The sequence below is a fragment of the Esox lucius genome, chromosome 11 (assembly GCF_011004845.1).
Source record: "Esox lucius isolate fEsoLuc1 chromosome 11, fEsoLuc1.pri, whole genome shotgun sequence".
Classification (NCBI taxonomy): Eukaryota; Metazoa; Chordata; class Actinopteri; order Esociformes; family Esocidae; genus Esox; species Esox lucius.
The window spans coordinates 42,694,370-42,716,890 of NC_047579.1; the positions used below are offsets into that span (position 1 = coordinate 42,694,370).

The following is a 22,521-nucleotide window of genomic DNA, read 5'->3' on the forward strand; positions in this document are numbered from 1 at the left end:
ACATTCTTGCCTGGTCAGTAGTTAATTACTCACCTTTTATGGGCTGTCCTGTTTCCAAATATAAATTTTTCTCATTACAAGGACCATGGAAGATTCTTTGTTCAGTGACTGCTATGCAAACCAGAAATCTCACATGTATATGCACGCAAGAGCCCACCTCTGAAGAACCACACTAATATGTTAAAGAGAGAAAAAAATGGTGTGTTGTGTTTTCTCAATGTACTTCACCAGTTTAGGACCACACCACAATCTCACACATGATTGGGAATCGATATAACAGCTGGTGGTCAGATACTTTTTATCTTTCCAATTAGGAGTTAGGTGGTCTGCTTGCAAAGATGTGGTTAGGGCAATTGGCATTTTGGGGTATTTATTAATACCAATAATGGTAATTTTTTCTGTTGTTGTAATATTGATGCGTTGAGGTGTGCCTGCATAGGTAACCTCAGTCACGTGATGATGGGTTGTAGCCGGCCAAGCCTCTCTGAAAAGCGATCAGCTGATATTTCGTCGTTGAGCGTAGCGGATAACGCTGAAAACCGAGGAGCTGAAGACTAGCTAGTACAACAACAGTAAGACAATTACATTTAGGTGACAATTCGCTGTTTTATAAGATCTTGGCTTTCAACATTGTTTTGTCAACTAGTTATGAAAACGTTGCCGGTGAATGAGAAAAAATATTAGTTTTTATATGCAAGTCACTGCTAGCTAACCAGCTAATGCGTTCGCTAGCAAGATTGTACTGTACTGGACTGTAGTCTCTTGGACACATTTATTCTAAAGATGTAGGCTAACGTTAGCAGGTTACTGTAGCTATCCAACGTTAGTCAATTAGCTAGCTGGCTTTTACTTGCTATATCTACTGTAACTTGAGATAAGCTATATTTTTGGCAAAATACTTAACGTAAGTTACCCGAGTGCGCCAACATTTGCGATACATTTGTACTAGTAGTGCTGGGGACTCAGTACTGTATTGTAGTTACATCATTGTTGTTTTTGTTGAACGTTAGCTACAACGAAGGTACAAGGTAAATTCTAAGCCGGCTGACTTGTCATCGCTTTTTCATTTTTAATTACTGTTACTGGCAAACTAGCTATCTAGCTAACGAACGTTTTAGTTGGCTAGGTAGCTAACTATAATTGAATGTGTTTGACAGTGTTTGACAGCTGTTCGGATCGGCTCGACCTATCAAGGATGCAGTCAAATGTATTAGCGTGCCAAATATTAAAACCGTGACGCTGCTACGACAAAGGTTTCGCTATTGTGTTGCTTGGACAAATATGATGGTTAAACAATGCTTGTATGCAGATCATGTTTTACGATTTTGACGAGTGGTGCTGTGGTTCAATTATTGCTCAACATGTCTGCTACACAGCTATAGTCAGAATATATAAAATCTGAAAATATATATTTTCTGGATACTAGTTTTGTATCTGTTAATAGTAATGGAGTGATTCATTATCTTTATTTGTTCAACAAAATGCCTTCATTTATACTGAATATACTGACTTCCTCTAGTTTCCGTTAAAATGAGGTTGGCAGTGGCGGCATAGGCAGGTCTCATTAGCATATTTTGTGCAAACAATAATCAAATTAATATAGAACCATTGTGTTTTACCTTTTAATACAATTATGATGGGAAAACATGTTCATTTAGACTGGAAATGTTATAATGGTAAAATATCCTTAGTATGGAAAACCATGTTTGGGTCTAAAATGACATTTTCTTTTCTGACTGGTCTGACTACCTATCATTAACCAATCCTAAGATATTGCAATGTGGTTGTGGTGTTATTATCAAAGGTTTTGTCCTGCTGAGTGGTATAGCTAGTCTCATGATGTAGCTTAGTCCATAGCTAAGCCTGTTATGGCACTCATTTATTTAACCTGGTAACCCTAGGCACTTCAAGAACATGTCCTATTCAGATAATGTAAAACGTACGGTCTGTTCAGTCTGTCTGTGAACTTAGGCATCTTCCAATTTCATGTCAAACTTAAGCCAGTCAAACCAAATCCCAGTTACGATCATGGGATCTTCATGAGGGCTAGATGTTAGATTTTTTCGGTCACATGATGCCAACTAATCACTCATGCGTTACCTCTCACAATGGTATTACAGGCTGTTCATTACTGCTCTCTTGTTGGTCAACCTCACATCACACAGGGCAGAGATAGCAAGCAATAATGGAAAATGTATCTTTAAAGTAAATGTTCCAGTGTTCAGTAAATTTATTTCCCCCTAAATGGCTATTTAAATTAATGTGTGCCATAACAGGCTTGGCTATGGACTGCATCTTGAGACCAGCTCTACCAGCCAAGCAGGATGAAATCTCTGATTACACTAGCTACAATGTCACCTAGCCATAACCCCTGCAGTGATGGCTATTTAGCCAAGGCCTGTTTTTATTTATTTTTAATTAGTTGTCAGATTCTTTGAAACATTAGAGGCTCATCCCTTCTTGTGGGACGTTGGCTTGTTCTGTTGACTGTGCAGGTGAAACCCGACTAATCTTTACACCTTGTCAGGTATTCGGGGGATCCCGTTGATTGCTGAGCAGGAGCTGGTGCGTCCCAATACGCCACCATGGGGGAGCTCTTCAGAAGCGAGGAGATGACGCTGGCCCAGCTCTACCTCCAGTCAGAGTCTGCCTACTGCTGTGTCAGTGAGCTGGGAGAGATCGGGATGGTGCAGTTCCGTGACGTGAGTCCCGCCTCTGCAAAGTCCCCAGATGGCTCCTGTTAGCAGACAAACACTGTGCCCTGACAAATAATAAGCTTCCCTTTCCGTTGTTGCTTTGAGGGATGCCTGGGTGTCAGCAGGTGGATGTCATCTTGCTCCACACATTTTCTGGGTTATTCAGGCCTAGATCCCTGTGGGTTCCCGTATGGCTGTTAACAAGGGGCAGACCCAGGGAGGTGGTCTGTGAATTTGCTAGTCTTTTCTGGTAACCGTACCTACAATGACTCGGTCAGATGATTGAGAAAACATACTCATCTGCTACATTTTCATCATGTGCACATCGCTGCCCACTGAGGCAGAGCAAAGTGAAAGCTTCCTCAGGACAACCTTCTGGGAAATATAGGATGAGAAGACAGTTGGCGGTTGTTGTTCCCACTCTTAGTTACATCGAATTCTTCTTGTTTTTTTGGTTTTACAGCCACTACCTCTTTTTGTTACCCCTAAGGCCACAACGGCCACACATTCAGAACTGAAACCTATGTATCAACGGGTTCATTTTGGACTGTGGTCAAGTGCACTTGCGTACTCTGCTAATTGGCCGACCTGTCTGTTGACTTGATAAAAGTTCAACTTTTCTCTACTTTTTGTCTGTGAAAATGGATGGGCATTTTCTTGGTAAGGATGCGTCACCTCCGCTATCTTCCTACCTATCGCTTTAACTGAAGGGAGCTTTGGACAAAACCGTTCTAGTCTGGCTCTGTCCTGACATAAGTTACGGATTTCTGGGTTTGCTTTTTAGAAGATTTTTGAAATGCTTGTAATGGCATTCATATTTTTATATAGGTAACCTCAGCTACCGTTTGTCTTTTAAAAGACTTTGTGGTGTATTTGTCACATTGTACTGTATATGACTGATGATGGCGAATGTTTGAAGTAATTTGTATCCCTGCTATGGCAAAGGTTTTAAATAGTTGATATGTTGTCCTTACAGCTGAACCCAGATGTGAATGTGTTCCAACGCAAGTTTGTCAATGAAGTGCGCCGATGTGAAGAGATGGACCGCAAGCTGCGTGAGTGAACTCAAATGTTTCACCGTTTGCTTGACACATTATACTCCCCCATATTCACAACGGCTTTACTCCGTTGACTTAACCCAACTCATATCAAATCATCTCTTTCACAGGGTTTGTGGAGAAGGAAATCAAGAAAGCCAACATTCCCATAGTAGACACAGGCGAGAACCCTGAGGTCCCCCTACCAAGGGACATGATTGACCTGGAGGTAACCTCCATCTATGATTATCTATTTTTTTCTCTCCACAGCTTCTTGCTGCTCAACCGTAATGTCACCAGGGTGTATTGGTGCCTGTGCTCCTTGTAGCACGCCTCTGTTAAATGCATTTGTTTCCCTAATAAACTCTTGTACTTATAGAATGGAAGTGTTTCATCAAGTGCTCGTAATCAGTCTGATCAATGTAAGTGTGCGTCACTAGTTCTTTTCCCGTTTTTTGAATTGACTGGATTTTTGGCCTGCAGTGAAACAAATCTGTATGAAGGGAATCTGACCGAGAGATCCCGTGTGTTGTGTAGTGCTCTCCTGAGGGGTGGGTAATGTTCACACCAATCCAAATGAAACAAAGTAGGAAACACACCCGAGTTTGTAGTAAGCACTCCAAACGGTTTAGTTGTGAAAACCAGCTGAGAAACGGTTTAGAGTGAGGTTACGGTCGGAAAAATTGATTTCCATACTTGCTATATGCTCTAAAAGTAACCCAAGTATGCATTTTGAAACACAGCCTGTCTGTACCCCTAGGCCACCTTTGAGAAGCTGGAGAATGAGCTGAAAGAGATCAACACCAACCAGGAGGCTCTGAAAAAGAACTTCCTGGAGCTGACGGAGCTCAAGCACATCCTGCGTCGCACTCAGCAGTTCTTTGATGAGGTCAGCTCAGAGACAAAGCTGTAAAATGACTCGCAGCATTGTGTTGGTCCCTGTTGTTCTTAGTTTCAAGTATCGTGTGGCGAAGACTGCTGCATTTTTAAGATCAAAATTCGGGTGTGGTTATGTACAGGCTAAATCCTAGAGTTAAACCTGCTGCTTCATACCACACACTGGTCAAGGGATTCGCCTTTTAGCTGAGCGACAACCAACACAAGGTCAAATGTTCAACACAAGGACAGATGTTCACTAGAGTTTCTTACCAAGAATAGGATGAATGTTCCTGAGTGGCAAAGTTACAGTTTTGACATAAATATGAACATCTATGGCAAGACACATTTCCAAACACCTTCACAGGACCAGAATATTGTTTAGAAGCATAACATACTCCTTGTGTGCAAAGCTTTTAGGTGACACACCCAGGAAGACCACAGCTGTAATTTTGTGTAAATTGGGCTGAATAAGCATCTAACCAAGGGATAGTAGAGTTTTATTTTGAATGTATAAAATAGAGAAGCTCTTCACCTTAACAAAACCAAGTATTATTTGCAGATTATTGAAAAGGAGCTGTGTTTTTAAAACAGCTAGGGAATATCTTTATGCCCTAACCCAAACTTGTTTTTCGAGAAATTCAAGCTTCTTGATGTAGCTAAATTACATGGCAGAGCATTAACTCAAATTGAGGTACACGTTTTAATTTGCCCGGAGAGGAGGCACCCTTTGACCTCATTTCCGTTCCACTGAGTTTGCAAGAAAAACACCTTGAACTTAGGAACGTTATCACCAAGTTATTAAAAGTGCTTATACGGTTGAATTGGGGTAAATCATTCAGCCAATTGTGTATCTGTATCTGCCAATCATTTACTGTTTTTATATGCACCAGCTAGCTTCTTACTTTGTATTATCTCAAGAGCCTGGCTTTGCTTTGGTCCTTCAGACTGAACCATCAGACATCTCAACATTGGTTTTTAGGGCTGGATGTGATATATTGTCAACATATTTGTGCCATTGTTTGGATTTAGGATGCTGATTGGAAAAAGCCGTGTGCAAGCTGTGCTATATTGGCCGTCCCAGACTTTTTCCGTCCCAGTTCTGTTTCAATTAGCACTGCGCTTTTATAAAAATATAATTTCTAAAAGGTTGGAAAACCCATCCGTTAAGAGTGAACTGTGCCCAACCCGGGAAGTCACACATCGTCACTGGCATGGTGACGCGTTCCTTTCTGAGTGTCACCCATGTGTTAATTGTGGTCATTCTCTCCATGTTCTTTAGATGGAGGACCCCAACCTCCTGGAGGAGTCGTCCACCATGCTGGAGCCTAGTGAGACGGGGGTCCGTGCTCCTCTCAGACTGGGGTGAGTCTACTGCTCACTTCTGACACGTCAACCTAAATGGAACATTAACTTGGGGACCTCGGGAAATACCAGGATACGCTGGTGCCCCCAGGACTAAATATTTGCTGATGGATGGAAATTAAAGTTGGTGGAGATATGCCCTTCGCCCGTGAAAATCAAATCTGCATTGCTGCACGGTCCTCAGTTTAACATCCCCCCCCCACCGTGACAGGGTCATTGCCTTTGATATGGACACTTTGGTTCCATTTCTTGCAAGCTGTTGAGCTGACTTGGATCAGGTGTTCACTTGTATGACGTCCCGTGTCCGTCACATGAGTGTTTAAATCAGCTGAACAAGTTAAGCGGACTTGCTTTTATTTGAACAACTGAAATTGAGTATGGGTTCTCGGCCCTCTCTGTTTAAGCTGGATTAGCAGTTCTCCTGAACTGGAAGGGACCACCATCTGTTCCTTCCTGGAGGTGGAGTCAGTCAGCGTAACACCTAACCAATGGTCTTCCTCAACAAGTTCCGGCTGTCGGATAAGTCTGGTCACATGGTTGACTTGACCGTCTGGGGGGGGCAGTGTCGTGTTGGTTCCACTTAATAAGCTGACATGCTCTGTGTGGCCGGTTGTGGTCTAGTTACTTCTGATGGTTGGTGAGGAGCCCGTACTACTATTACAGGTGCTACCTTTTGGCCGTTCACCAGTAGAGCAGATGGACGGACAATGTTACATTATTACGGGTGTCTGTAGCGTTCGCAACCCCTTTCCCTGTCTGCCCCAAATTGATACAAATAGACACATTATGGAGGTGCCTGTGTAGGTTTCCAGACAGGTTCAGTGAATTCATTTGCCGTAAGTGGAGAGCGAGTGCACCCGGTTTTCCAGCCCTGAATGTGTTTAGTCAGTATCGACGCGTAATGCTAGTTTGGTGATCTGTGTCCCAGGCCCCCCCATCAGTTTATTGTATTTGATATTCTTCCATTAGCCCCCATTCCTACCTTTATTACTAGATGTTTTTCGTCAGCCGTTCAACTCCCATTCCCAGTGTGAACAAACAAAATCGGTGATCCAGTCCTTACAGTGTATGAAAGTATTCTCTCCCTCTGATTTTGTCTCACATTTTGATGCATTATAAAGTATCTTTTAAATAGAGTACATTTGGATGTTACTGTGATCTATAGAAATGTATCCCATAATTACAATTTTGGCAAGATTTACCTGACATTACTGTCTCTTTAAGCCTGGTCAAGTTAATGATGATACTGTGGATGATGTATTAAACCTCCCATACACATTAAAGAGAGTCTCTCTGCTCCAAGCTGTCGAGCTAGGAAGGAGACTTTTTAGAGGTGTCACCATGTAATCGTATTTGAAAGATTGGTCACGTTATGGGTCACATTAAAGGCAGGAGAAGTTCTGACATGATTTATCTTTGTCTTATTCTTTTACATCCCAAGAACCTGGCATTTTAACAGGGGTGTGTAGACTTTTTATGTCCACTGTATGTTATATTAAGCCTAAAGTAACTGTTGCGACTATTTCTGCTGGATTTTCGAAGTATGCATCTGTGTGTGATTTTTGGCTCGAATGTAGGCCAGATAAAAACCCCTTGAGCAGTAAAAGAGTAGGGGTTTCCATGATTCTCTCGTCTTTTCACTTGATGATCGTCACCTACATTGATATTTATTGTATCCGTGTCATTCGCGAATGAAAGAGACATTTTTGCACCATGAAATAGCTTTGGCAGTTCAAGTAGTAAGTTAGATACTAGTAGTTACTGGCTAATAAGCTTTTACAACGGCCTATGGCAAAAGCCATACATTTCATAGATGCTATTTGTGGTGGAAGTAAACTTAAGAAACATTAATCAGTTTAACAAAATGCTTAATTGGGGTTAGCGAAATCAAACGACACTGGGCAAATGCATGTCACCGTGGTATAGAGACACAGCCACTCACGTGGGAGACCCGGGTTCGAATCTAGTGAAGGCAACAACATTCATCATTTTTATTAGCAGGACGGCTAAACTAGGCTTGCCTGTTTTGTTTTTTTATTAATAATATAAAATGTCAAATGTAACACTTTCAGTGTTCAGTACTTTGTCTGGAGCGTTGACAAAACAAATCAAAAATCTATTTAAATTCCATGTTGATGCACACAAGAATTGGATACTTATTCAATCCACTTTGTTCCATGGGTGTGTTTTCTTTCAGGCCATTTGAAATGATCTAGGATCATGTGCTGACATGTTGGTAACTCATAAAAAATATCCGAATTGGGCATCTTTGTAGCTTCTGTACTGCCCATGCTGATCCGTACCGTATCTGCTTCCTGCAGCTTTGTTGCTGGGGTGATCGGCCGGGAGCGTATCCCTACGTTTGAGAGGATGCTCTGGAGGGTTTGCCGTGGCAACGTGTTTTTACGGCAGGCTGACATTGAAGACCCCCTGGAGGACCCTGTCACGGTTTGTGACTGATAACCATTTAATAATACTTACAAAACAAACTGAAATTAGATTTTAATAAGATAGTCAATGTGTAAGAGCTTTACACTTAGAAAACATTTCAACTATCTATATACAACCCGGGTACAAGAAAAGTTGGGACGCTGCGTAAAATGCAAATGAAAACCGAATGCAATGATGTTCAAATCATATATCCCTGTTTAATTTAATTTAAAATAGTACAAAGACAACATATCATATGTTGAAACAGAGAAATGGTATTGTTTTTGTAGAAATACATGCCCATTTTGAATTTCATGCCAGCAACAGGTTTCAAATAAAGTTGGGACAGGGGCATGTTTACCACTGTGTTGCATCACTTCTTCTTTTAACAATACTCTGCAAGTGTTTGGGACCTGAGGAGACAAACTGATATAGTTTTGAATGTAAAATGTATTCCCATTCTTGCTTGATATAGTATTTCAGCTGCTGAACAGTTCACGGTCTCCTTTGTCATATTTTTCATTTCATAATGCGCCAAATTGTTTTCAGTAGGTGACCGGTCTGGACTGCATGCAGGCCAGTTTATCAACCAGAGTCTTTCACTGTGGGGCCATGCTGTTGTAATATGTGCAGAATGTGGTTTTTATATATGGTTTCTTATATATGGTTTTTATATATGGTTTCTTTTAACTTGCATTTGCTGTGACCTATTGTGTTCACAGACAAGGGTTTTCGGAGGTGTTCCATGCATTGATTTCCAGGGCCGGTTGATCACAGCCATCCAATATATCTTTTTTTGTTTATATATATTTTTTGGCCTTGTCCATTGCGTACAGAGATTTCTCTGTTCTCTGAATCTTTTCGTGATATTATGTACCTGTAGATGAGATCCCCAAACTCTTAGCAAATACGTGGAGAAACATGATTCTTAAATTGTTGTACTATTTTCCTGCGCAGTCTTTCAGAGTGGTGAGCCCCTCCCCATCCTCACTTCTGACAGACCCATCCTCTCTGGAATGATCTTTTAATACCCAATCATGTTACTGACCTGTTGCCAATTGACTGAATTGTGTGATGTTCCACCAGGTTTAGTTTTTGTAGCATTACAGAACTTTTCCTGTTTTTTATTGCTTCTATCCCAAGTTTTTTGAAATGTTGCTGGCATCAAACTCATCAACATTTGATATTTTGTCTTTGTACTATTGTCTATAGAATATAGGGTTTAAACGATTTGCACATCATTGCATTTAGTTTTTCTTTTCATTGTCTGCCTTTTTTTTTTTTTTTTGGAAACAGGGTTGTACTTACACCCCCTAATCCCTAAATCCTTGTGGATGAGATTATCTGCCAACAGACTCCATTGTAAATCTTGGTTTCTTTTATAGGGTGACCATGTCTATAAGTCGGTCTTCATCATTTTCTTCCAAGGAGATCAGCTGAAGACTCGTGTCAAGAAGATTTGTGAAGGGTAATAGAGAGTGACTGGTCACAATCTCCGTCTACGTAAAGGTCTTGTCTTTAATTGGCCATCCCTTCTCACCTACCCCCCCCCCAGGTTCCGAGCGTCACTCTATCCCTGCCCTGAGACTCCCCAGGAGAGGAAGGAGATGGCTGCAGGAGTGGCGACGCGCATCGATGACCTACAGATGGTACTGCAGTTCTGTCTTGTTTTAAACCGAGAGTCCGTCCATGCATCCAGCGAGGAAACAAACACAAAATGAATCTTAATATTTATAACTGTGACTGTCTCTCATATGTTAGTCCATCCGATGTGATGTTGTGGGCTGTGTCTGTGCTCTGTCATGCCTTCTCAGCAGTCCTGTTTTCTCTTACTATTTTCAGCCACCAGTCACTGTGGTGGGGGTGGTGTGTGACCGCTTGACATCATGTGGCCAATTCAGAAGTTGTTTTCTTAACATGCAGTAGCATTTGTAAAGTGACATCCTGCATGAGTTTTACCAGGACATTAGTCTCACCTCTTTGCATGGACCTTTATGATTTGAAAGGATATTTCTGGGAGCGGGATATGTTATTTACATTGCACTGCATATTCAGAGGTGTGTGGAAGAGACGCTGGGTTGTTTTCTTGCTTGCAGACGTCGGTAGCTCCAGACTCCACCCTCTGAGGAAGTGGGCGCCACATTCTTGATCGAGACACCCTGGAGTTTTGCAAGTGTTAAGACCGTTGTGTCAGAACTCTGTCAAGCTACTGGGCAGTGTGCACCCATAATGCTACATTTTCCCACGATTAGCGGGCTAAATCTTTCTTGGTAATTCCTGAACATTCCCGTGTAAATTCAGAAACTATGGAAATGATCTTGTTAATGAAGATCTAGTGTTTTATTCTGTTGTAATGTAATGAAACCCTTAGAATAAAGCGGAGGCAGGCAGGCAGAAGGACAATAAAACGGATGAGTTTGAACCCTGGTCTCTAGTGGGGAGCGGTGAATGTGACTTGTTACCCCCAGCTCTGTACTGGAGGCACCTTCTTCACCTCGGTTTCACCTCGTTTTCTGGCCTTAGACGTATGCGTACTGAAGTGTGTTCCTGTTTGTCTTGCTGATGCCGTCTCAGCAGCACTTTCATTTCCTTAGTTGTTCAACGCTGCAATTTCCGTGGTAAATGGAGTCAGTAGAATAGTTCCTCCAGAAGGGCTGTGGGGACTGATGGAGACTGGATCTATTGAACTGTAGCTTTAGAAAAAGATTTCCACAGAGCACGTTTAGGGTAACGCCTTCAAGTTGAGTTGATTTGGGTGTCCGTCGGCTGTGCTGGTCATCTTAACGACCTGTCTCAGTGTCTCAGAGACACCCTCTGTGGCAGTAATGGGCTGGGTGGGGTAAGGCGGTGGTGGGTGTTTGGAAACACCACGAGGTGACTGACATGGATGTGTCTTCAGTGTGTGCCAGGCACTGGTGGGAAATCAGAAGTGATTTTAAGTTAATCAGCTCTCTCCACTATCACACAGGCACACACACACACACTGGCCTGGCATGGCTTTGGGGGAGCACCTTTCAAGTCCTATCCCCATGACTCACAGATCTGCAATGCCGCGGGAACAGGAGTGAACGCCAAACTAACACCCCCCCCCCCACCCCCACCAAAACCCGTCCACTCTCCGCCGACTGCCTGGCACCTCTTGGGTGTAATCCTGTCTAAAACCCTGTGTCACTGTGCCAGCAGCGTCTGGTGACCCAGGAACAATGCCCGCTCAATGCTGCCATCTGGCTTTGCCAGCTGTTGTGGAACATGTGAGCTGGGATCTTTTAGGACCGGCCCACACGGCCAGAACTTTAGGTGCGCCCTCTGTGGATCAGCAGCCAGCACCGTCCCCATAAGAGACACCCCATTCACCCTACACACAACCCCCCCCCCCCCCCCCCCCCCCCCCCGTTGTCATCATGATGAGCGGGTTTCCTCCCTGCGTTCCCCTGGGGGCAGGACTGTTCAGACTTGGACAGACTAGGGGGTTCTGTCCTAGTTTAGCTAGGCAAACTCAAGGAGGGACCCCCTCGCATAGAGAACCAGTTGACTGTCAGGGTGGTTTAAACTGAATCCAGCCTGTTAGCCAGCCACCCACCCGCGGCACCCGGCTGTACCATGCTACTCACATTCTCAGGAATGGGCTGAGCTCTGTTCCGCAGTGAGTCATTCACATTCCATTTCACCACAATTAACAGACATTAAGTCATGTGTGTCTGTCTGTGTGTGTGTGAGCAAGGATCTCTGTGGCTCAGATCAGTTACAAGCCCACAGACCGGTAGGTAAATTTAGTGAGAGAATCTGCCGTCTTTGAGAAATGGCAACATCCCGTCGTTGCCAGTAAGTGCCTGGGAATGCACACCCTGCTGTTTTGAGGGGCTAATGTTATGCCTGTCGCTATGGGGGCGGGACGGTCGCCGACCGAAGACGAGGACCAGGGTGGAGGCAGAATGCTCGGCCCGCCAGTTTGAGGGTCATCTGATATGCCTGAGTGAGAGATGGGCAGGCGAGGGTGGGCTCAACACGCCAAAGCTGGAGTGCGTGGGTGTCGGGCAGCAGGGTGTTCAGCCGCCCACTGATCAGAAGACACTAACCTGTTCAGAGTCAGTGATGCCTGTTGTTCCATTGGGGCTCTTACGGGAAACCCTGGGTCAGATATCCCCTGATCACATAGTGAACACTACAGTTAAGCTGTTTATTAATGTGAATCAACTTCACAAATGGGTAGGAAACATGGTCCATGGCAACAGCAACTTCTGTCTTTGGCATGTAGGGCTCGCACGCTGTGGTGACTGTACAGTGCCACTCCTAACACAGTTCTAGTGTTGGACTGGAAACTGGTACAGTGTGGTCCTGACGCCACAGGCCTCGACCCTGGCCTGCGTCTAAGCCTTGGTGTCTTCCTCCTCCGGTTGATGTTGGTTCACAGACTCAGACAGATTTAGATTGACCATCTGTTTATTGAGAATGTCTGCAAACCTTCTGTTTTTGCGACTGGGTGTTTGACAGAAAATGTGCAGAACGTATTGTGACTCTGAGAATGTGAGAGAGTCGCTCAGTTACATTCTCTGCTAAAATGAACCAGTAGGTCTACGACACAGTGCCTTGCGTCTGTCGCTACTTAAAGAGAGAAATGATGTACCCACCTACACAAGATTTAAACGGCAGTAGTATAATCGACGCATCTTATTGTCCCCCCCAGGTTCTGAACCAGACGGAAGACCACAGGCAGCGAGTGTTGCAAGCTGCAGCCAAGATGGTGCGGGTGTGGTTCATTAAGGTGAGAAAGATGAAGGCCATCTACCACACGCTGAACCTGTGCAACATCGACGTCACCCAGAAGTGCCTGATCGCCGAGGTTTGGTGCCCTGTCTCCGACCTGGACTCCATCCAGTTCGCCCTGCGTAGAGGCACGGTGAGTTGGGGCGCATGAGCTGCACGTGAGGTCTCCGCCCAAGGGACACAACAGTTCCTCTCAGTGCCCGTAGGCTTTAAATTTGGGTGGGAATTGTGGTAATTTAAAGTGAATAATTTTCTGTAGCGATAGCGGGAAAGCAGCTGGGTCACTTGCGTCTGGATGTTTAATTTCCGATATCTCCCCCCATGTGCACATTTTAATGCACAGTTTTAATTTCAAGCAGACATTTTAATTGAGGCCGTGCGAAGAGTGTGAAAGGGGCACCTGGCTCAAGACTAGTTGTGTGCCTTTCTAAACGTCCAATCACTTGGATTTGCCACAGGTGGACTCCAGTCTAGTTCTGGAGACTAGGATGATTAAAGGACACTGGATGCATCTGAGCTCAATTTGGAGTGTCGTGTGTATGTACATGAGATTAAGGTTACACCATTTCATTTTCAATAAATTGACAACCTTCAAAAAAGGTATATTTACTTTTTCATCGTGGCGTATCATGTGTTGATTGATGGCCAACAAAATATATATTTGTAATATAAAATCTATAAATCCATGAAAGACCAAGCCTAAGACGCCTCAGAATGTGTAGAGAGATGGATGACACAAAACCAGTGGGAACAAGCTTGAGTGTCGTCATGCATTTTCTCTGCTCAGAAACAGACCCGGTCTAAAGGGCAGTACATGACTGAGGTGGGTGTGTGGATTGAAAACCTCACAGGAGGCTGGATTCCAATGTTTGATGTATGGTGAAGTCACGTCCTGGATGTCGGGCTGTTGTACAGGGGACGTCATACACCGGGCATCTTATAGGGATGGTTGGAACTGAGCGGTGTCCAACAATTACCCCATCTCCTGTTTCTCTACCCCCATTTGTCTGTTCGCTCTACTCCCCCTCCATCTCTCTCCAGCAGAGGGAGGCCTGAGAACAGAAACATGAGCCCAGTAGCGTAGTCCTGTTGTGTTTTTGCCAGTAAGGGCTTAACCCTGACACGCACAGCCTTTCACGCCGAATTTATCTCCCCAGGCTATTTTTGCCCCCACACTTCTGGTTGAGAAATACGGAGCCATTTATACACAGCATTTCTCTGTCTAGCTTATCCATTTATCCGTCCCTAGGGCAAGCTGTTGTCCCGCACAAACTGGGTGCATGTGGTACGATGTAGCTTCTACAGTCATTGAGCTGCTAAATTGTGGCAGCCACTCCCTGAAATGTACACAAACATACTTGTTTTTCAAAAACATACCATACTGGCGTTCAGCTGAAAAAGGCTGTGGGCTGAAACTGCTCAATCCTCCACAACCAGCATTTTCTTTCTCTTATTGAAGGCATTGCAGACATAAGTGTGGCGGTGGGTACTTTCCCAGTCGGCAGGCTGATTGGGAAAGCAGAAAGATTCCTTCCGTTCCACAGGGCTAAGGAGATCCCACAGCTGACTGTCATTGTGTCAAAACAACACAGCATCTCTTTGTTAAAGAGCAAACGCATGGCAGTGAATGTCATAACGTTACGTAGTGGACCGGATCTCGAGGCGAATCATGTGTGGTGGTCACAGGTCTCGGATTTGTGCCCAAGCATGTCTAACAGATTAACAAAAGCCTGCAATTTAGCAGAAGAGTGCATATTTTGAATTAGGGGTTGCCTTTATGAAAATACTAAGCTGTAATGTAAACCGTGTATTAGACTGGCCAAACTGAAATGCACTTGTAAGATCAACGTTCACTGCCAGACATGTCTAGCGAGCAAGTTTATTTATATAGCACCATTCATACATAGAAGCAATTCAATGAGCTTTACAAAGAAAAAGGAAACATTTAACAATACAATTGCATAAAAACAAATACTCATATGAAAACATCAAAACAACAAAGTAGAATAAAAACGGCATAAAAACCTAGGAAGCTATAAAAGCTGTGAGGCTGAACACTGTGGTTAAGTTTGTGCTCAGTCATAGGTGCGTGAAAAGATTTAAATATTGATACATTTGGGGCTCGTCTAAGATCTTCTAGTAGTTTATTCCAGTTGTGTGCAGCATAAGTGCTAAACACAGCTTGACCATATTTAGTTTGGACTCTGGGCTCTACTAGCTGACATATGTTCATGGATCTAAGAGCCCTGCTTGGTTTATTTTCTTCAAACATTTCAGAAATGTATTTGTGGCCTAAAACATTCAGTGATTCATTAACTAAAAGCACCTCTTTAAAATCTTTTCTGTAACTGACTGGAAGCCAATGCAAAGAATTAAGAACCGGAGTGATGCACTCAGTTCTCTTGGTTCTGGTTAACATTCTAGCAGCAGCATTCTGAATGAGCTGCAGCTGTTTTAGTCTTTTTCGGGAGTCCAGTTAAGAGACCATTATGGATGAGCTTCACTTGGTCTTTTTGGGACACCAAGCCCTTGATTCTGGCTATATTTTTATGATGATTAGAATGCTGTTTTGGTGACCGCTTTGATATGACTGTTAAATGTGAGTTCTATCAGAACACCAAGATAATGCACGTGGTCCCTGGTTTTTAGGCCCCTGAGAATCCAGCTCTTTACTAATACTAGTTATTTTATTTTTGTTGCCAAACACAATACTCTGTTTTATCTTGGTTTAATTGTAGACAGTTTTGGTTCATCCCTCTATTTATGTGCTCTCTACAGTGACTCAGGTCCTAAACGATGAGATGGACTTGCGTGGATGTAAAACAGAAAATGTTGGATCATATATAGCTGATCCAAGATGTTGTTGATGCTGGATGAAAATGTTGACAGATACTGTTGGGGTTGGATATACAGTTCGGATATCGATGAAGACCTCAGCACTCTAGAACCCAACTGCTGGATTTGATCGTGTTTCTAAACCTGGTTGTCTCTTGGTCTGCAGGAGAAGAGCGGTTCCACAGTTCCCTCCATCCTCAACAGGATGCAGACCAAACAGACTCCGCCCACCTTCAACAAGACCAACAAGTTCACCTCAGGCTTTCAGAACATTGTAGACGCCTACGGAATTGGCAACTACCGCGAGATCAACCCAGGTATTACCCACAATCAGCCGCCTCTAACAAGCTTTCATTGCTTCTCATTCAACCACCTAATGAGTCGATGGATTTTATTGTTTCATGTCCAAGACACAGCAGCAGATTTCCTGTTAAGGGCCTTTTATTACATGTGTGTCCAGCTGGGTATAAAGCAAAGGCTGGTTGTAAATGGACAGCCTGCCCCCATTATCACCCCATTTGTCTATTGGTCAAGCTGTGTTGTGTATCGCTATCCATGGTTTCTTTGGGGTTCAGTCTCCCCGTCCCTCTGTGTGTTTGCTCATTTGACCCTCCCTCCCTGTGTCCAGCACCATACACCATCATCACCTTCCCCTTCCTATTCGCTGTCATGTTTGGGGACCTGGGCCATGGGGTGCTCATGACCTGTGCTGCCCTCTACCTGGTCCTGAGAGAGAGCCGCCTGCTCGCCCAGAAGAACGACAACGAGGTACGGACGTGTCACCCCCCCCACCACCATCTCCGTTTCACAACCCCCTATCCAGCCACAAGGTCCATTTCTGAAATGCACTCTCTGGCCAGAAGGGTTCTCTCTAGGATGCTGTTAACCGTGGTGATATCATGGATAGTTGCTTTTGGATTCTGAATGAATAACTGCTTCCTCTTAGTGGGTAAAACAAGATTTATTTTTTATCCCAAACTTCTAACAGCAATGTATTATTTTGTCTCTGTGTTATTGTTCAGTATGCAAGTTTTTTCCACATTCCGATTCAGTTATGTAACGAACATGCCTCTCGTGCCTGTAGAGCACTGTGGATGTTTCCTTTCTTTCTGCAACTTTTAACAATGTTTAAACTGAATATTACCACCACTCTGTGTCCTGTCTGTGTAGATGTTCAGCATGGTGTTTGCCGGACGCTATATCATCCTGCTGATGGGCGTCTTCTCTGTGTATACCGGCATCATCTACAATGACTGCTTCTCCAAGTCCCTCAACCTGTTCGGCTCCGGATGGAGCGTCAGGCCCATGTTCGATCCCCGCGCCAACAACCTCACCTGGACGTAAGTTTCCCTTCCTTCAGGTACTTCATCTGATGGACCTGGGCAGGGCTGTCTTCAGGGTGACTTACTGGTCACACGTTTGTTCTCCTAAGGTTTCAGACACTGGGTCAGAACAAGGTTTTGCAGTTGGACCCTGCTGTGAAAGGAGTCTTCACTGGACCTTACCCGATTGGCATCGACCCAGTGAGTATTCTCCCCTGGAAACCAGTAAACAAATAGTTGATGCGTCTCTTGGTTACCCTGATTTGTCATTGTGTATGTGGTAACCATATAATACATCTGACTTCAGATTTGGAACATCGCCACCAACAAGCTGACCTTCCTTAACTCCTTCAAGATGAAGATGTCCGTGATCCTGGGCGTCATCCACATGCTGTTCGGAGTCTCTCTGAGTCTCTTCAACCACCTGTGAGTCACGCTCACGACCTACCTGGCTGTTATGCCCTGTTCCAGTTGACATCATCTCATCTGGAGACGAACAGGTCTCCTTTGCTTCTGTGTGTGTGACCTGTCATTTCCAGACGTAAACCTGTTCTATTCTCCTTCAGGTATTTTAAGAAACCCCTGAACATCTACCTGGGCTTCATCCCTGAGATTGTGTTCATGGCCAGCTTGTTCGGCTACCTGGTCATCCTGGTGTTCTATAAGTGGGTGGCCTACGACGCGCTCACCTCCAGAAGTGCTCCCAGTCTTCTCATTGCCTTCATCAACATGTTCCTGTTCAACTACAGTGACCCCACCAACCAACCCCTCTACGCAGGGCAGGTGATCATCACTTCCTTCTCTTTCCGGCGGAGCCATTCATTCTGTGCTAGGACAATGTGCAAAGCTCCTTGGCCACCTGACGTCCTCCCTCTCCTCCTCTTCCTCCTCCACAGAGGGTCTTACAGACGCTGCTGGTGTTGATCGCCCTGGCATGTGTTCCCTGTATGTTAATAGTGAAAACCCTGGTGATGCGGCGACAGTACCTCTGGCAGAAGAACTTGGTACACTAGTGATTTTTGATCTCACACACACACACGCGCACGCTTGTAGACTACACTTTCATGTAGTAACACATTCAGTATAATTGAAATGTTTTATCCCACATACCTAGAAAACGGAAATGTACTGAATTCAATTGAGAGAACTTTACACTACATCTAGTTTCCTAAAGGTTACGTCTCCTATGGTCTGGTCCCCCAGGGCACCCAGAACTTTGGGGGGATCCGGGTGGGCAACGGCCCCACTGAAGACGAGGCACAGATCATCCAGCATGACCAGCTCTCCCAGCACTCTGAGAATGACGAGCATGAGGTGAGCAGCCAAGGCATTCCTACTGTCCATTCTAGTAGACCGGGGCAGAATGGCTGACCCTGGTAGTTAATGTTTGCCCAAGACTCACAGAGGACCTCATTAGACACGACTCTAGGCAATAGGATCTTGACTTAGCCTAGATGGAATAACCTTGAATAATTTAGTCGTCAGCTACTGATTGAAACCCAAACCTTCTACTGTACATTACCAGAGCTCTCATATCTTCTGCTGCTGATCGCCCCTCAACATGTCTAATGGGAATACAAGAAGGGCAATTGAAAACCTTTTAGTTTTGTCTTTAAAGTAGTTTATATTGTATTTCATCCCATATATATACACTCACCTAAAGGATTATTAGGAACACCTGTTCAATTTCTCATTAATGCAATTATCTAATCAACCAATCACATGGCAGTTGCTTCAATGCATTTAGGGGTGTGGTCCTGGTCAAGACAATCTCCTGAACTCCAAACTGAATGTCAGAATGGGAAAGAAGGGTGATTTAAGCAATTTTGAGCGTGGCATGGTTGTTGGTGCCAGACGGGCTGGTCTGAGTATTTCACAATCTGCTCAGTTACTGGGATTTTCACGCACAACCATTTCTAGGGTTTACAAAGAATGGTGTGAAAAGGGAAAAACCTCCAGTATGCGGCAGTCCTGTGGGCGAAAATGCCTTGTTGATACTAGAGGTCAGAGGAGAATGGGCCGACTGATTCAAGCTGATAGAAGAGCAACTTTGACTGAAATAACCACTCGTTACAACCGAGTCCTCTTCCACTCCTCCACGATGACATCACAGAGCTGGTGGATGTTAAGAGACCTTGCGCTCTTCCACCTTCCGTTTGAGGATTCCCCACAGATGCTTAATAGAGTTTAGGTCTGGATACATGCTTGGCCAGTCCATCGCCTTTACCCTCAGCTTCTTTAGCAAGTCAGTGGTCGTCTTGGAGGTGTGTTTGGGGTCGTCATCATGTTGGAATACTGCCCTGCGGCAGTATATATATATATATATGAGAGACACACACACATTCAGGTCTGGGCTCTGGCTGGGCCATTCCAAAACGTTAATCTTCTTCTGGTGAAGCCATGCATTTGTGTTTTTTGGGTCGTTGTCATCCTGAAAGGTGAACTTCAGCTTTCTAACAGACGCCTGAAGGTTTTGTTCCAAAATTGCCTGGTATTTGGAACTGTTCATAATTCCCTTCCCCCTGACTAAGGCCCTTGTTCCAGCTGAAGAAATTAGCCACAAAGCATGATGCTGCCACCACCATGCTTCACTGTGGGTATGGTGATGTGCAGTGTTGTTTTTGCGCCAAACATACCTTTTGGATGAGCCCCAAATGTATGGCCAAAAAGTTCAACCTTAGTTTCATCAGACCATAACACATTTTCCCATGTGCTTTTGGGAGACTTGATGTTTCTTTTTGCAAACTTCTGCCGGGCTTGGATGTTTTTATTTGTAAGAAAAGGCTTCCGTCTTGCCACCCTACCTCATAGCCCCATGAAGAATACGGGAGATTGTTGTCACATGTAGCACACAACCAGCACTTACCAGAAATTACTGAAGTTCCTTTAATGTTGCTGTAGGCCTCTTGGAAGCCTCCCTGACCAGTTTTCTTCTCGTCTTTTCATCAGTTTTGGAGGGACGTCCAGTTCTTGGTAATGTTTCTGTTGTGCCATATTTTCTCCACTTGATGATGACTGTCTTCACTGTGTTCCATGGTAAATCTAATGCTTTGGAAATTCTTTTGTACCCTTCTCATGACCGATATCTTTCAACAATGCTTTGGAAGCTCTCTGCAGACAATGGCTTTTGCTCTGAGATGCAACTAAGAAAATATCAGGAATATCCTGCTAGAACAGCTGAAATGTATTTGTGATTAATCAGTCTCTTTAAATGATGGCAGGTGTGTTATGACTTCTATTTTACATGAGTTTGAATGTGATAATTCTGAACACAGCCACATCCCCAGTTATGAGGGTGTGCATAAATCTGCAACCAGTTTATTGTAAGGTTTTTATTTCATTTTTCCTCCTTGAAGGTTTCAGTTTGTTTTTCTATTGAATTGTTCACATTCTAGGTCACATTAAAAGTGGAAAAAGTTCTGACATGATTTATCGTTGTCTCATTCTTTTACATCACAAAAACCTGGCTGCGCGTGCGCGTGCGCGTGCGCATTAGGGAGAACTGACGATTTTGCAGGTTTTCCCACTTACAAAGCATGTAGAGGTCTGTAATTTTTATCATTACACACTTCAACTGTTAGAGATGGAATATAAAACAAAAATCCAGAAAATTACACTATGATTTTTAAGTAATTAATGTGCATTTTATTTCATGACATAAGTATTTGATACTTTAGAAAAGCAGAACTTAATATTTGGTACAGAAACCTTTGTTTGCAATATCAGAGATCATATGTTTCCTGTAGTTCTTGACCAGGTTTGCACATACTGCAGCAGGGATTTTGGCCCACTCCTCCATACAGACCTTCTCCAGATCCTTCAGGTTTAGAGGCTGTCGCTGGGCAATACAGACTTTCAGCTCCCTCCAAAGATTTTCTATTTGGTTCAGGTCTGGAGACGCTTCAGGACCTTGAGATGCTTCTTACAGGGCCATTCCTTAGTTGCTCTGGCTGTGTGTTTAGGGTCGTTGTCATGCTGGAAGACCCAGCCACGACCCATCTTCAATGCTCTTACTGAGGAAAGTTAGTTGTTGGCCAAGATCTCGCGATACATGGCCCCATCCATCCTCCCCTCAATACGGTGCAGTCGTCCTGTCCCCTTTGCAGAAAAGCATCCCCAAAGAATGATGTTTCCACCTCCATGCTTCACGGTGTTCTTGGGGTTGCACTCATCCTTCTTCTTCCTTCAAACACGGCGAGTGGTCTCCGCCTAATCATTAGATGACTAGGTGTTGGGCAAAGCTGAAAATTTGACTTGTCAGAGAAGATGACCTTCCTCCATTCCTCTACCGTCCAATCCTTATGGTCTTTTGCAAACTTCAGCCTGGCTCTTCTTTGCTTCTCATTGATTTTTTTCTGGCTTTGCACAACTTCAGCCCTGCCCCTTAGGAGCCTGTTTCGAACCGTCCTTGTCGTGCACTTCACCCCAGCTGCTGTTTGCCATTCTTTTTGTAGGTCACTTGATGTCATCCTATGGTAGTTGAGTGACATTCGAATAAATTGACAGTCATCTCAGTCAGTGGACAGTCGTTTTCACCTTCTGCCAGTCTGTAGCTTTGTTGTCCCCAATAACCTTGTTCTTATGAACCGCCATCTTTGAAATTTTCAGGATGGAAGCAACCTGACACTCACTGTACCCCTCTGCCAGTAAAGCCAGAATTTAACCCTTTTTCCTCACTCAAAGCTTTTCTTTTCAACTCTTTGGCATGCTGAATAGTATTATTTTTTTTCATTCTAATTACCTTTGAGGTATCCTATTGCAAGAGGTTAGTGATGACCACAGCAGTGGTTTTTATACTTTTCCTTGTTAAATTTGATTTGGTTCAGGTAATCACTTAATCAGTACCTCATTACGTGAAATTAGGTGTGCCTGTGTTGGAATTTAACAGACAATGGATTGGAATGACTGCCATACATTTAGAAATGCTGATTTAAGACAAATTAGAAGTGGTCTCTTGATTTTTTCCAGAGCTGTATATACATACACATCATGTCATATGCCTTTTACTGGCTTCCAACCAGTACTGTGTCCTTGTTCAGGAAGAGACTTGATGGTTCCAAACCTTTTCCATTACAGATAGAGACCATTGGTCTCCTAGGAGCTTACAGTGCTTAGACAATAAAAAAATATTTATGTATTTCCCAGCTCTATGCCACAACAAAATTAAATCTCAAATGTCTACAGAGGGTTCCTTGG

The 22,521-nt window shown here is 43.9% G+C and overlaps 1 protein-coding gene across 4 annotated transcripts in view; it reads left to right on the plus strand.

Moving 5' to 3' along the window:
• Positions 1 to 462: 462 nt before the first annotated feature.
• Positions 463 to 22,521, plus strand: part of atp6v0a1a (ATPase H+ transporting V0 subunit a1a) — a 29,731-nt gene continuing 7,672 nt past the window's right edge. Inside the window, exons 1-18 of one of the 4 annotated variants that reach the window (XM_010874825.4) lie at positions 463 to 591; positions 2,528 to 2,702; positions 3,673 to 3,751; positions 3,865 to 3,962; positions 4,494 to 4,622; positions 5,892 to 5,974; positions 8,296 to 8,422; positions 9,790 to 9,872; positions 9,960 to 10,053; positions 13,089 to 13,301; positions 16,170 to 16,320; positions 16,632 to 16,771; positions 17,174 to 17,343; positions 17,436 to 17,526; positions 17,633 to 17,751; positions 17,892 to 18,108; positions 18,222 to 18,329; positions 18,529 to 18,639. In XM_010874825.4, the coding sequence (XP_010873127.2) occupies positions 2,586 to 2,702; positions 3,673 to 3,751; positions 3,865 to 3,962; positions 4,494 to 4,622; positions 5,892 to 5,974; positions 8,296 to 8,422; positions 9,790 to 9,872; positions 9,960 to 10,053; positions 13,089 to 13,301; positions 16,170 to 16,320; positions 16,632 to 16,771; positions 17,174 to 17,343; positions 17,436 to 17,526; positions 17,633 to 17,751; positions 17,892 to 18,108; positions 18,222 to 18,329; positions 18,529 to 18,639 (2,130 nt within the window). In that variant the 5' untranslated portion in view covers positions 463 to 591; positions 2,528 to 2,585. Of the gene's footprint in view, positions 592 to 887; positions 905 to 2,527; positions 2,703 to 3,672; positions 3,752 to 3,864; positions 3,963 to 4,493; positions 4,623 to 5,891; positions 5,975 to 8,295; positions 8,423 to 9,789; positions 9,873 to 9,959; positions 10,054 to 13,088; positions 13,302 to 16,169; positions 16,321 to 16,631; positions 16,772 to 17,173; positions 17,344 to 17,435; positions 17,527 to 17,632; positions 17,752 to 17,891; positions 18,109 to 18,221; positions 18,330 to 18,528; positions 18,640 to 22,521 lie in introns of those variants that run through there. The other 3 variants (XM_010874824.4, XM_010874828.4, XM_010874826.4) reach the window with 3 other exon arrangements.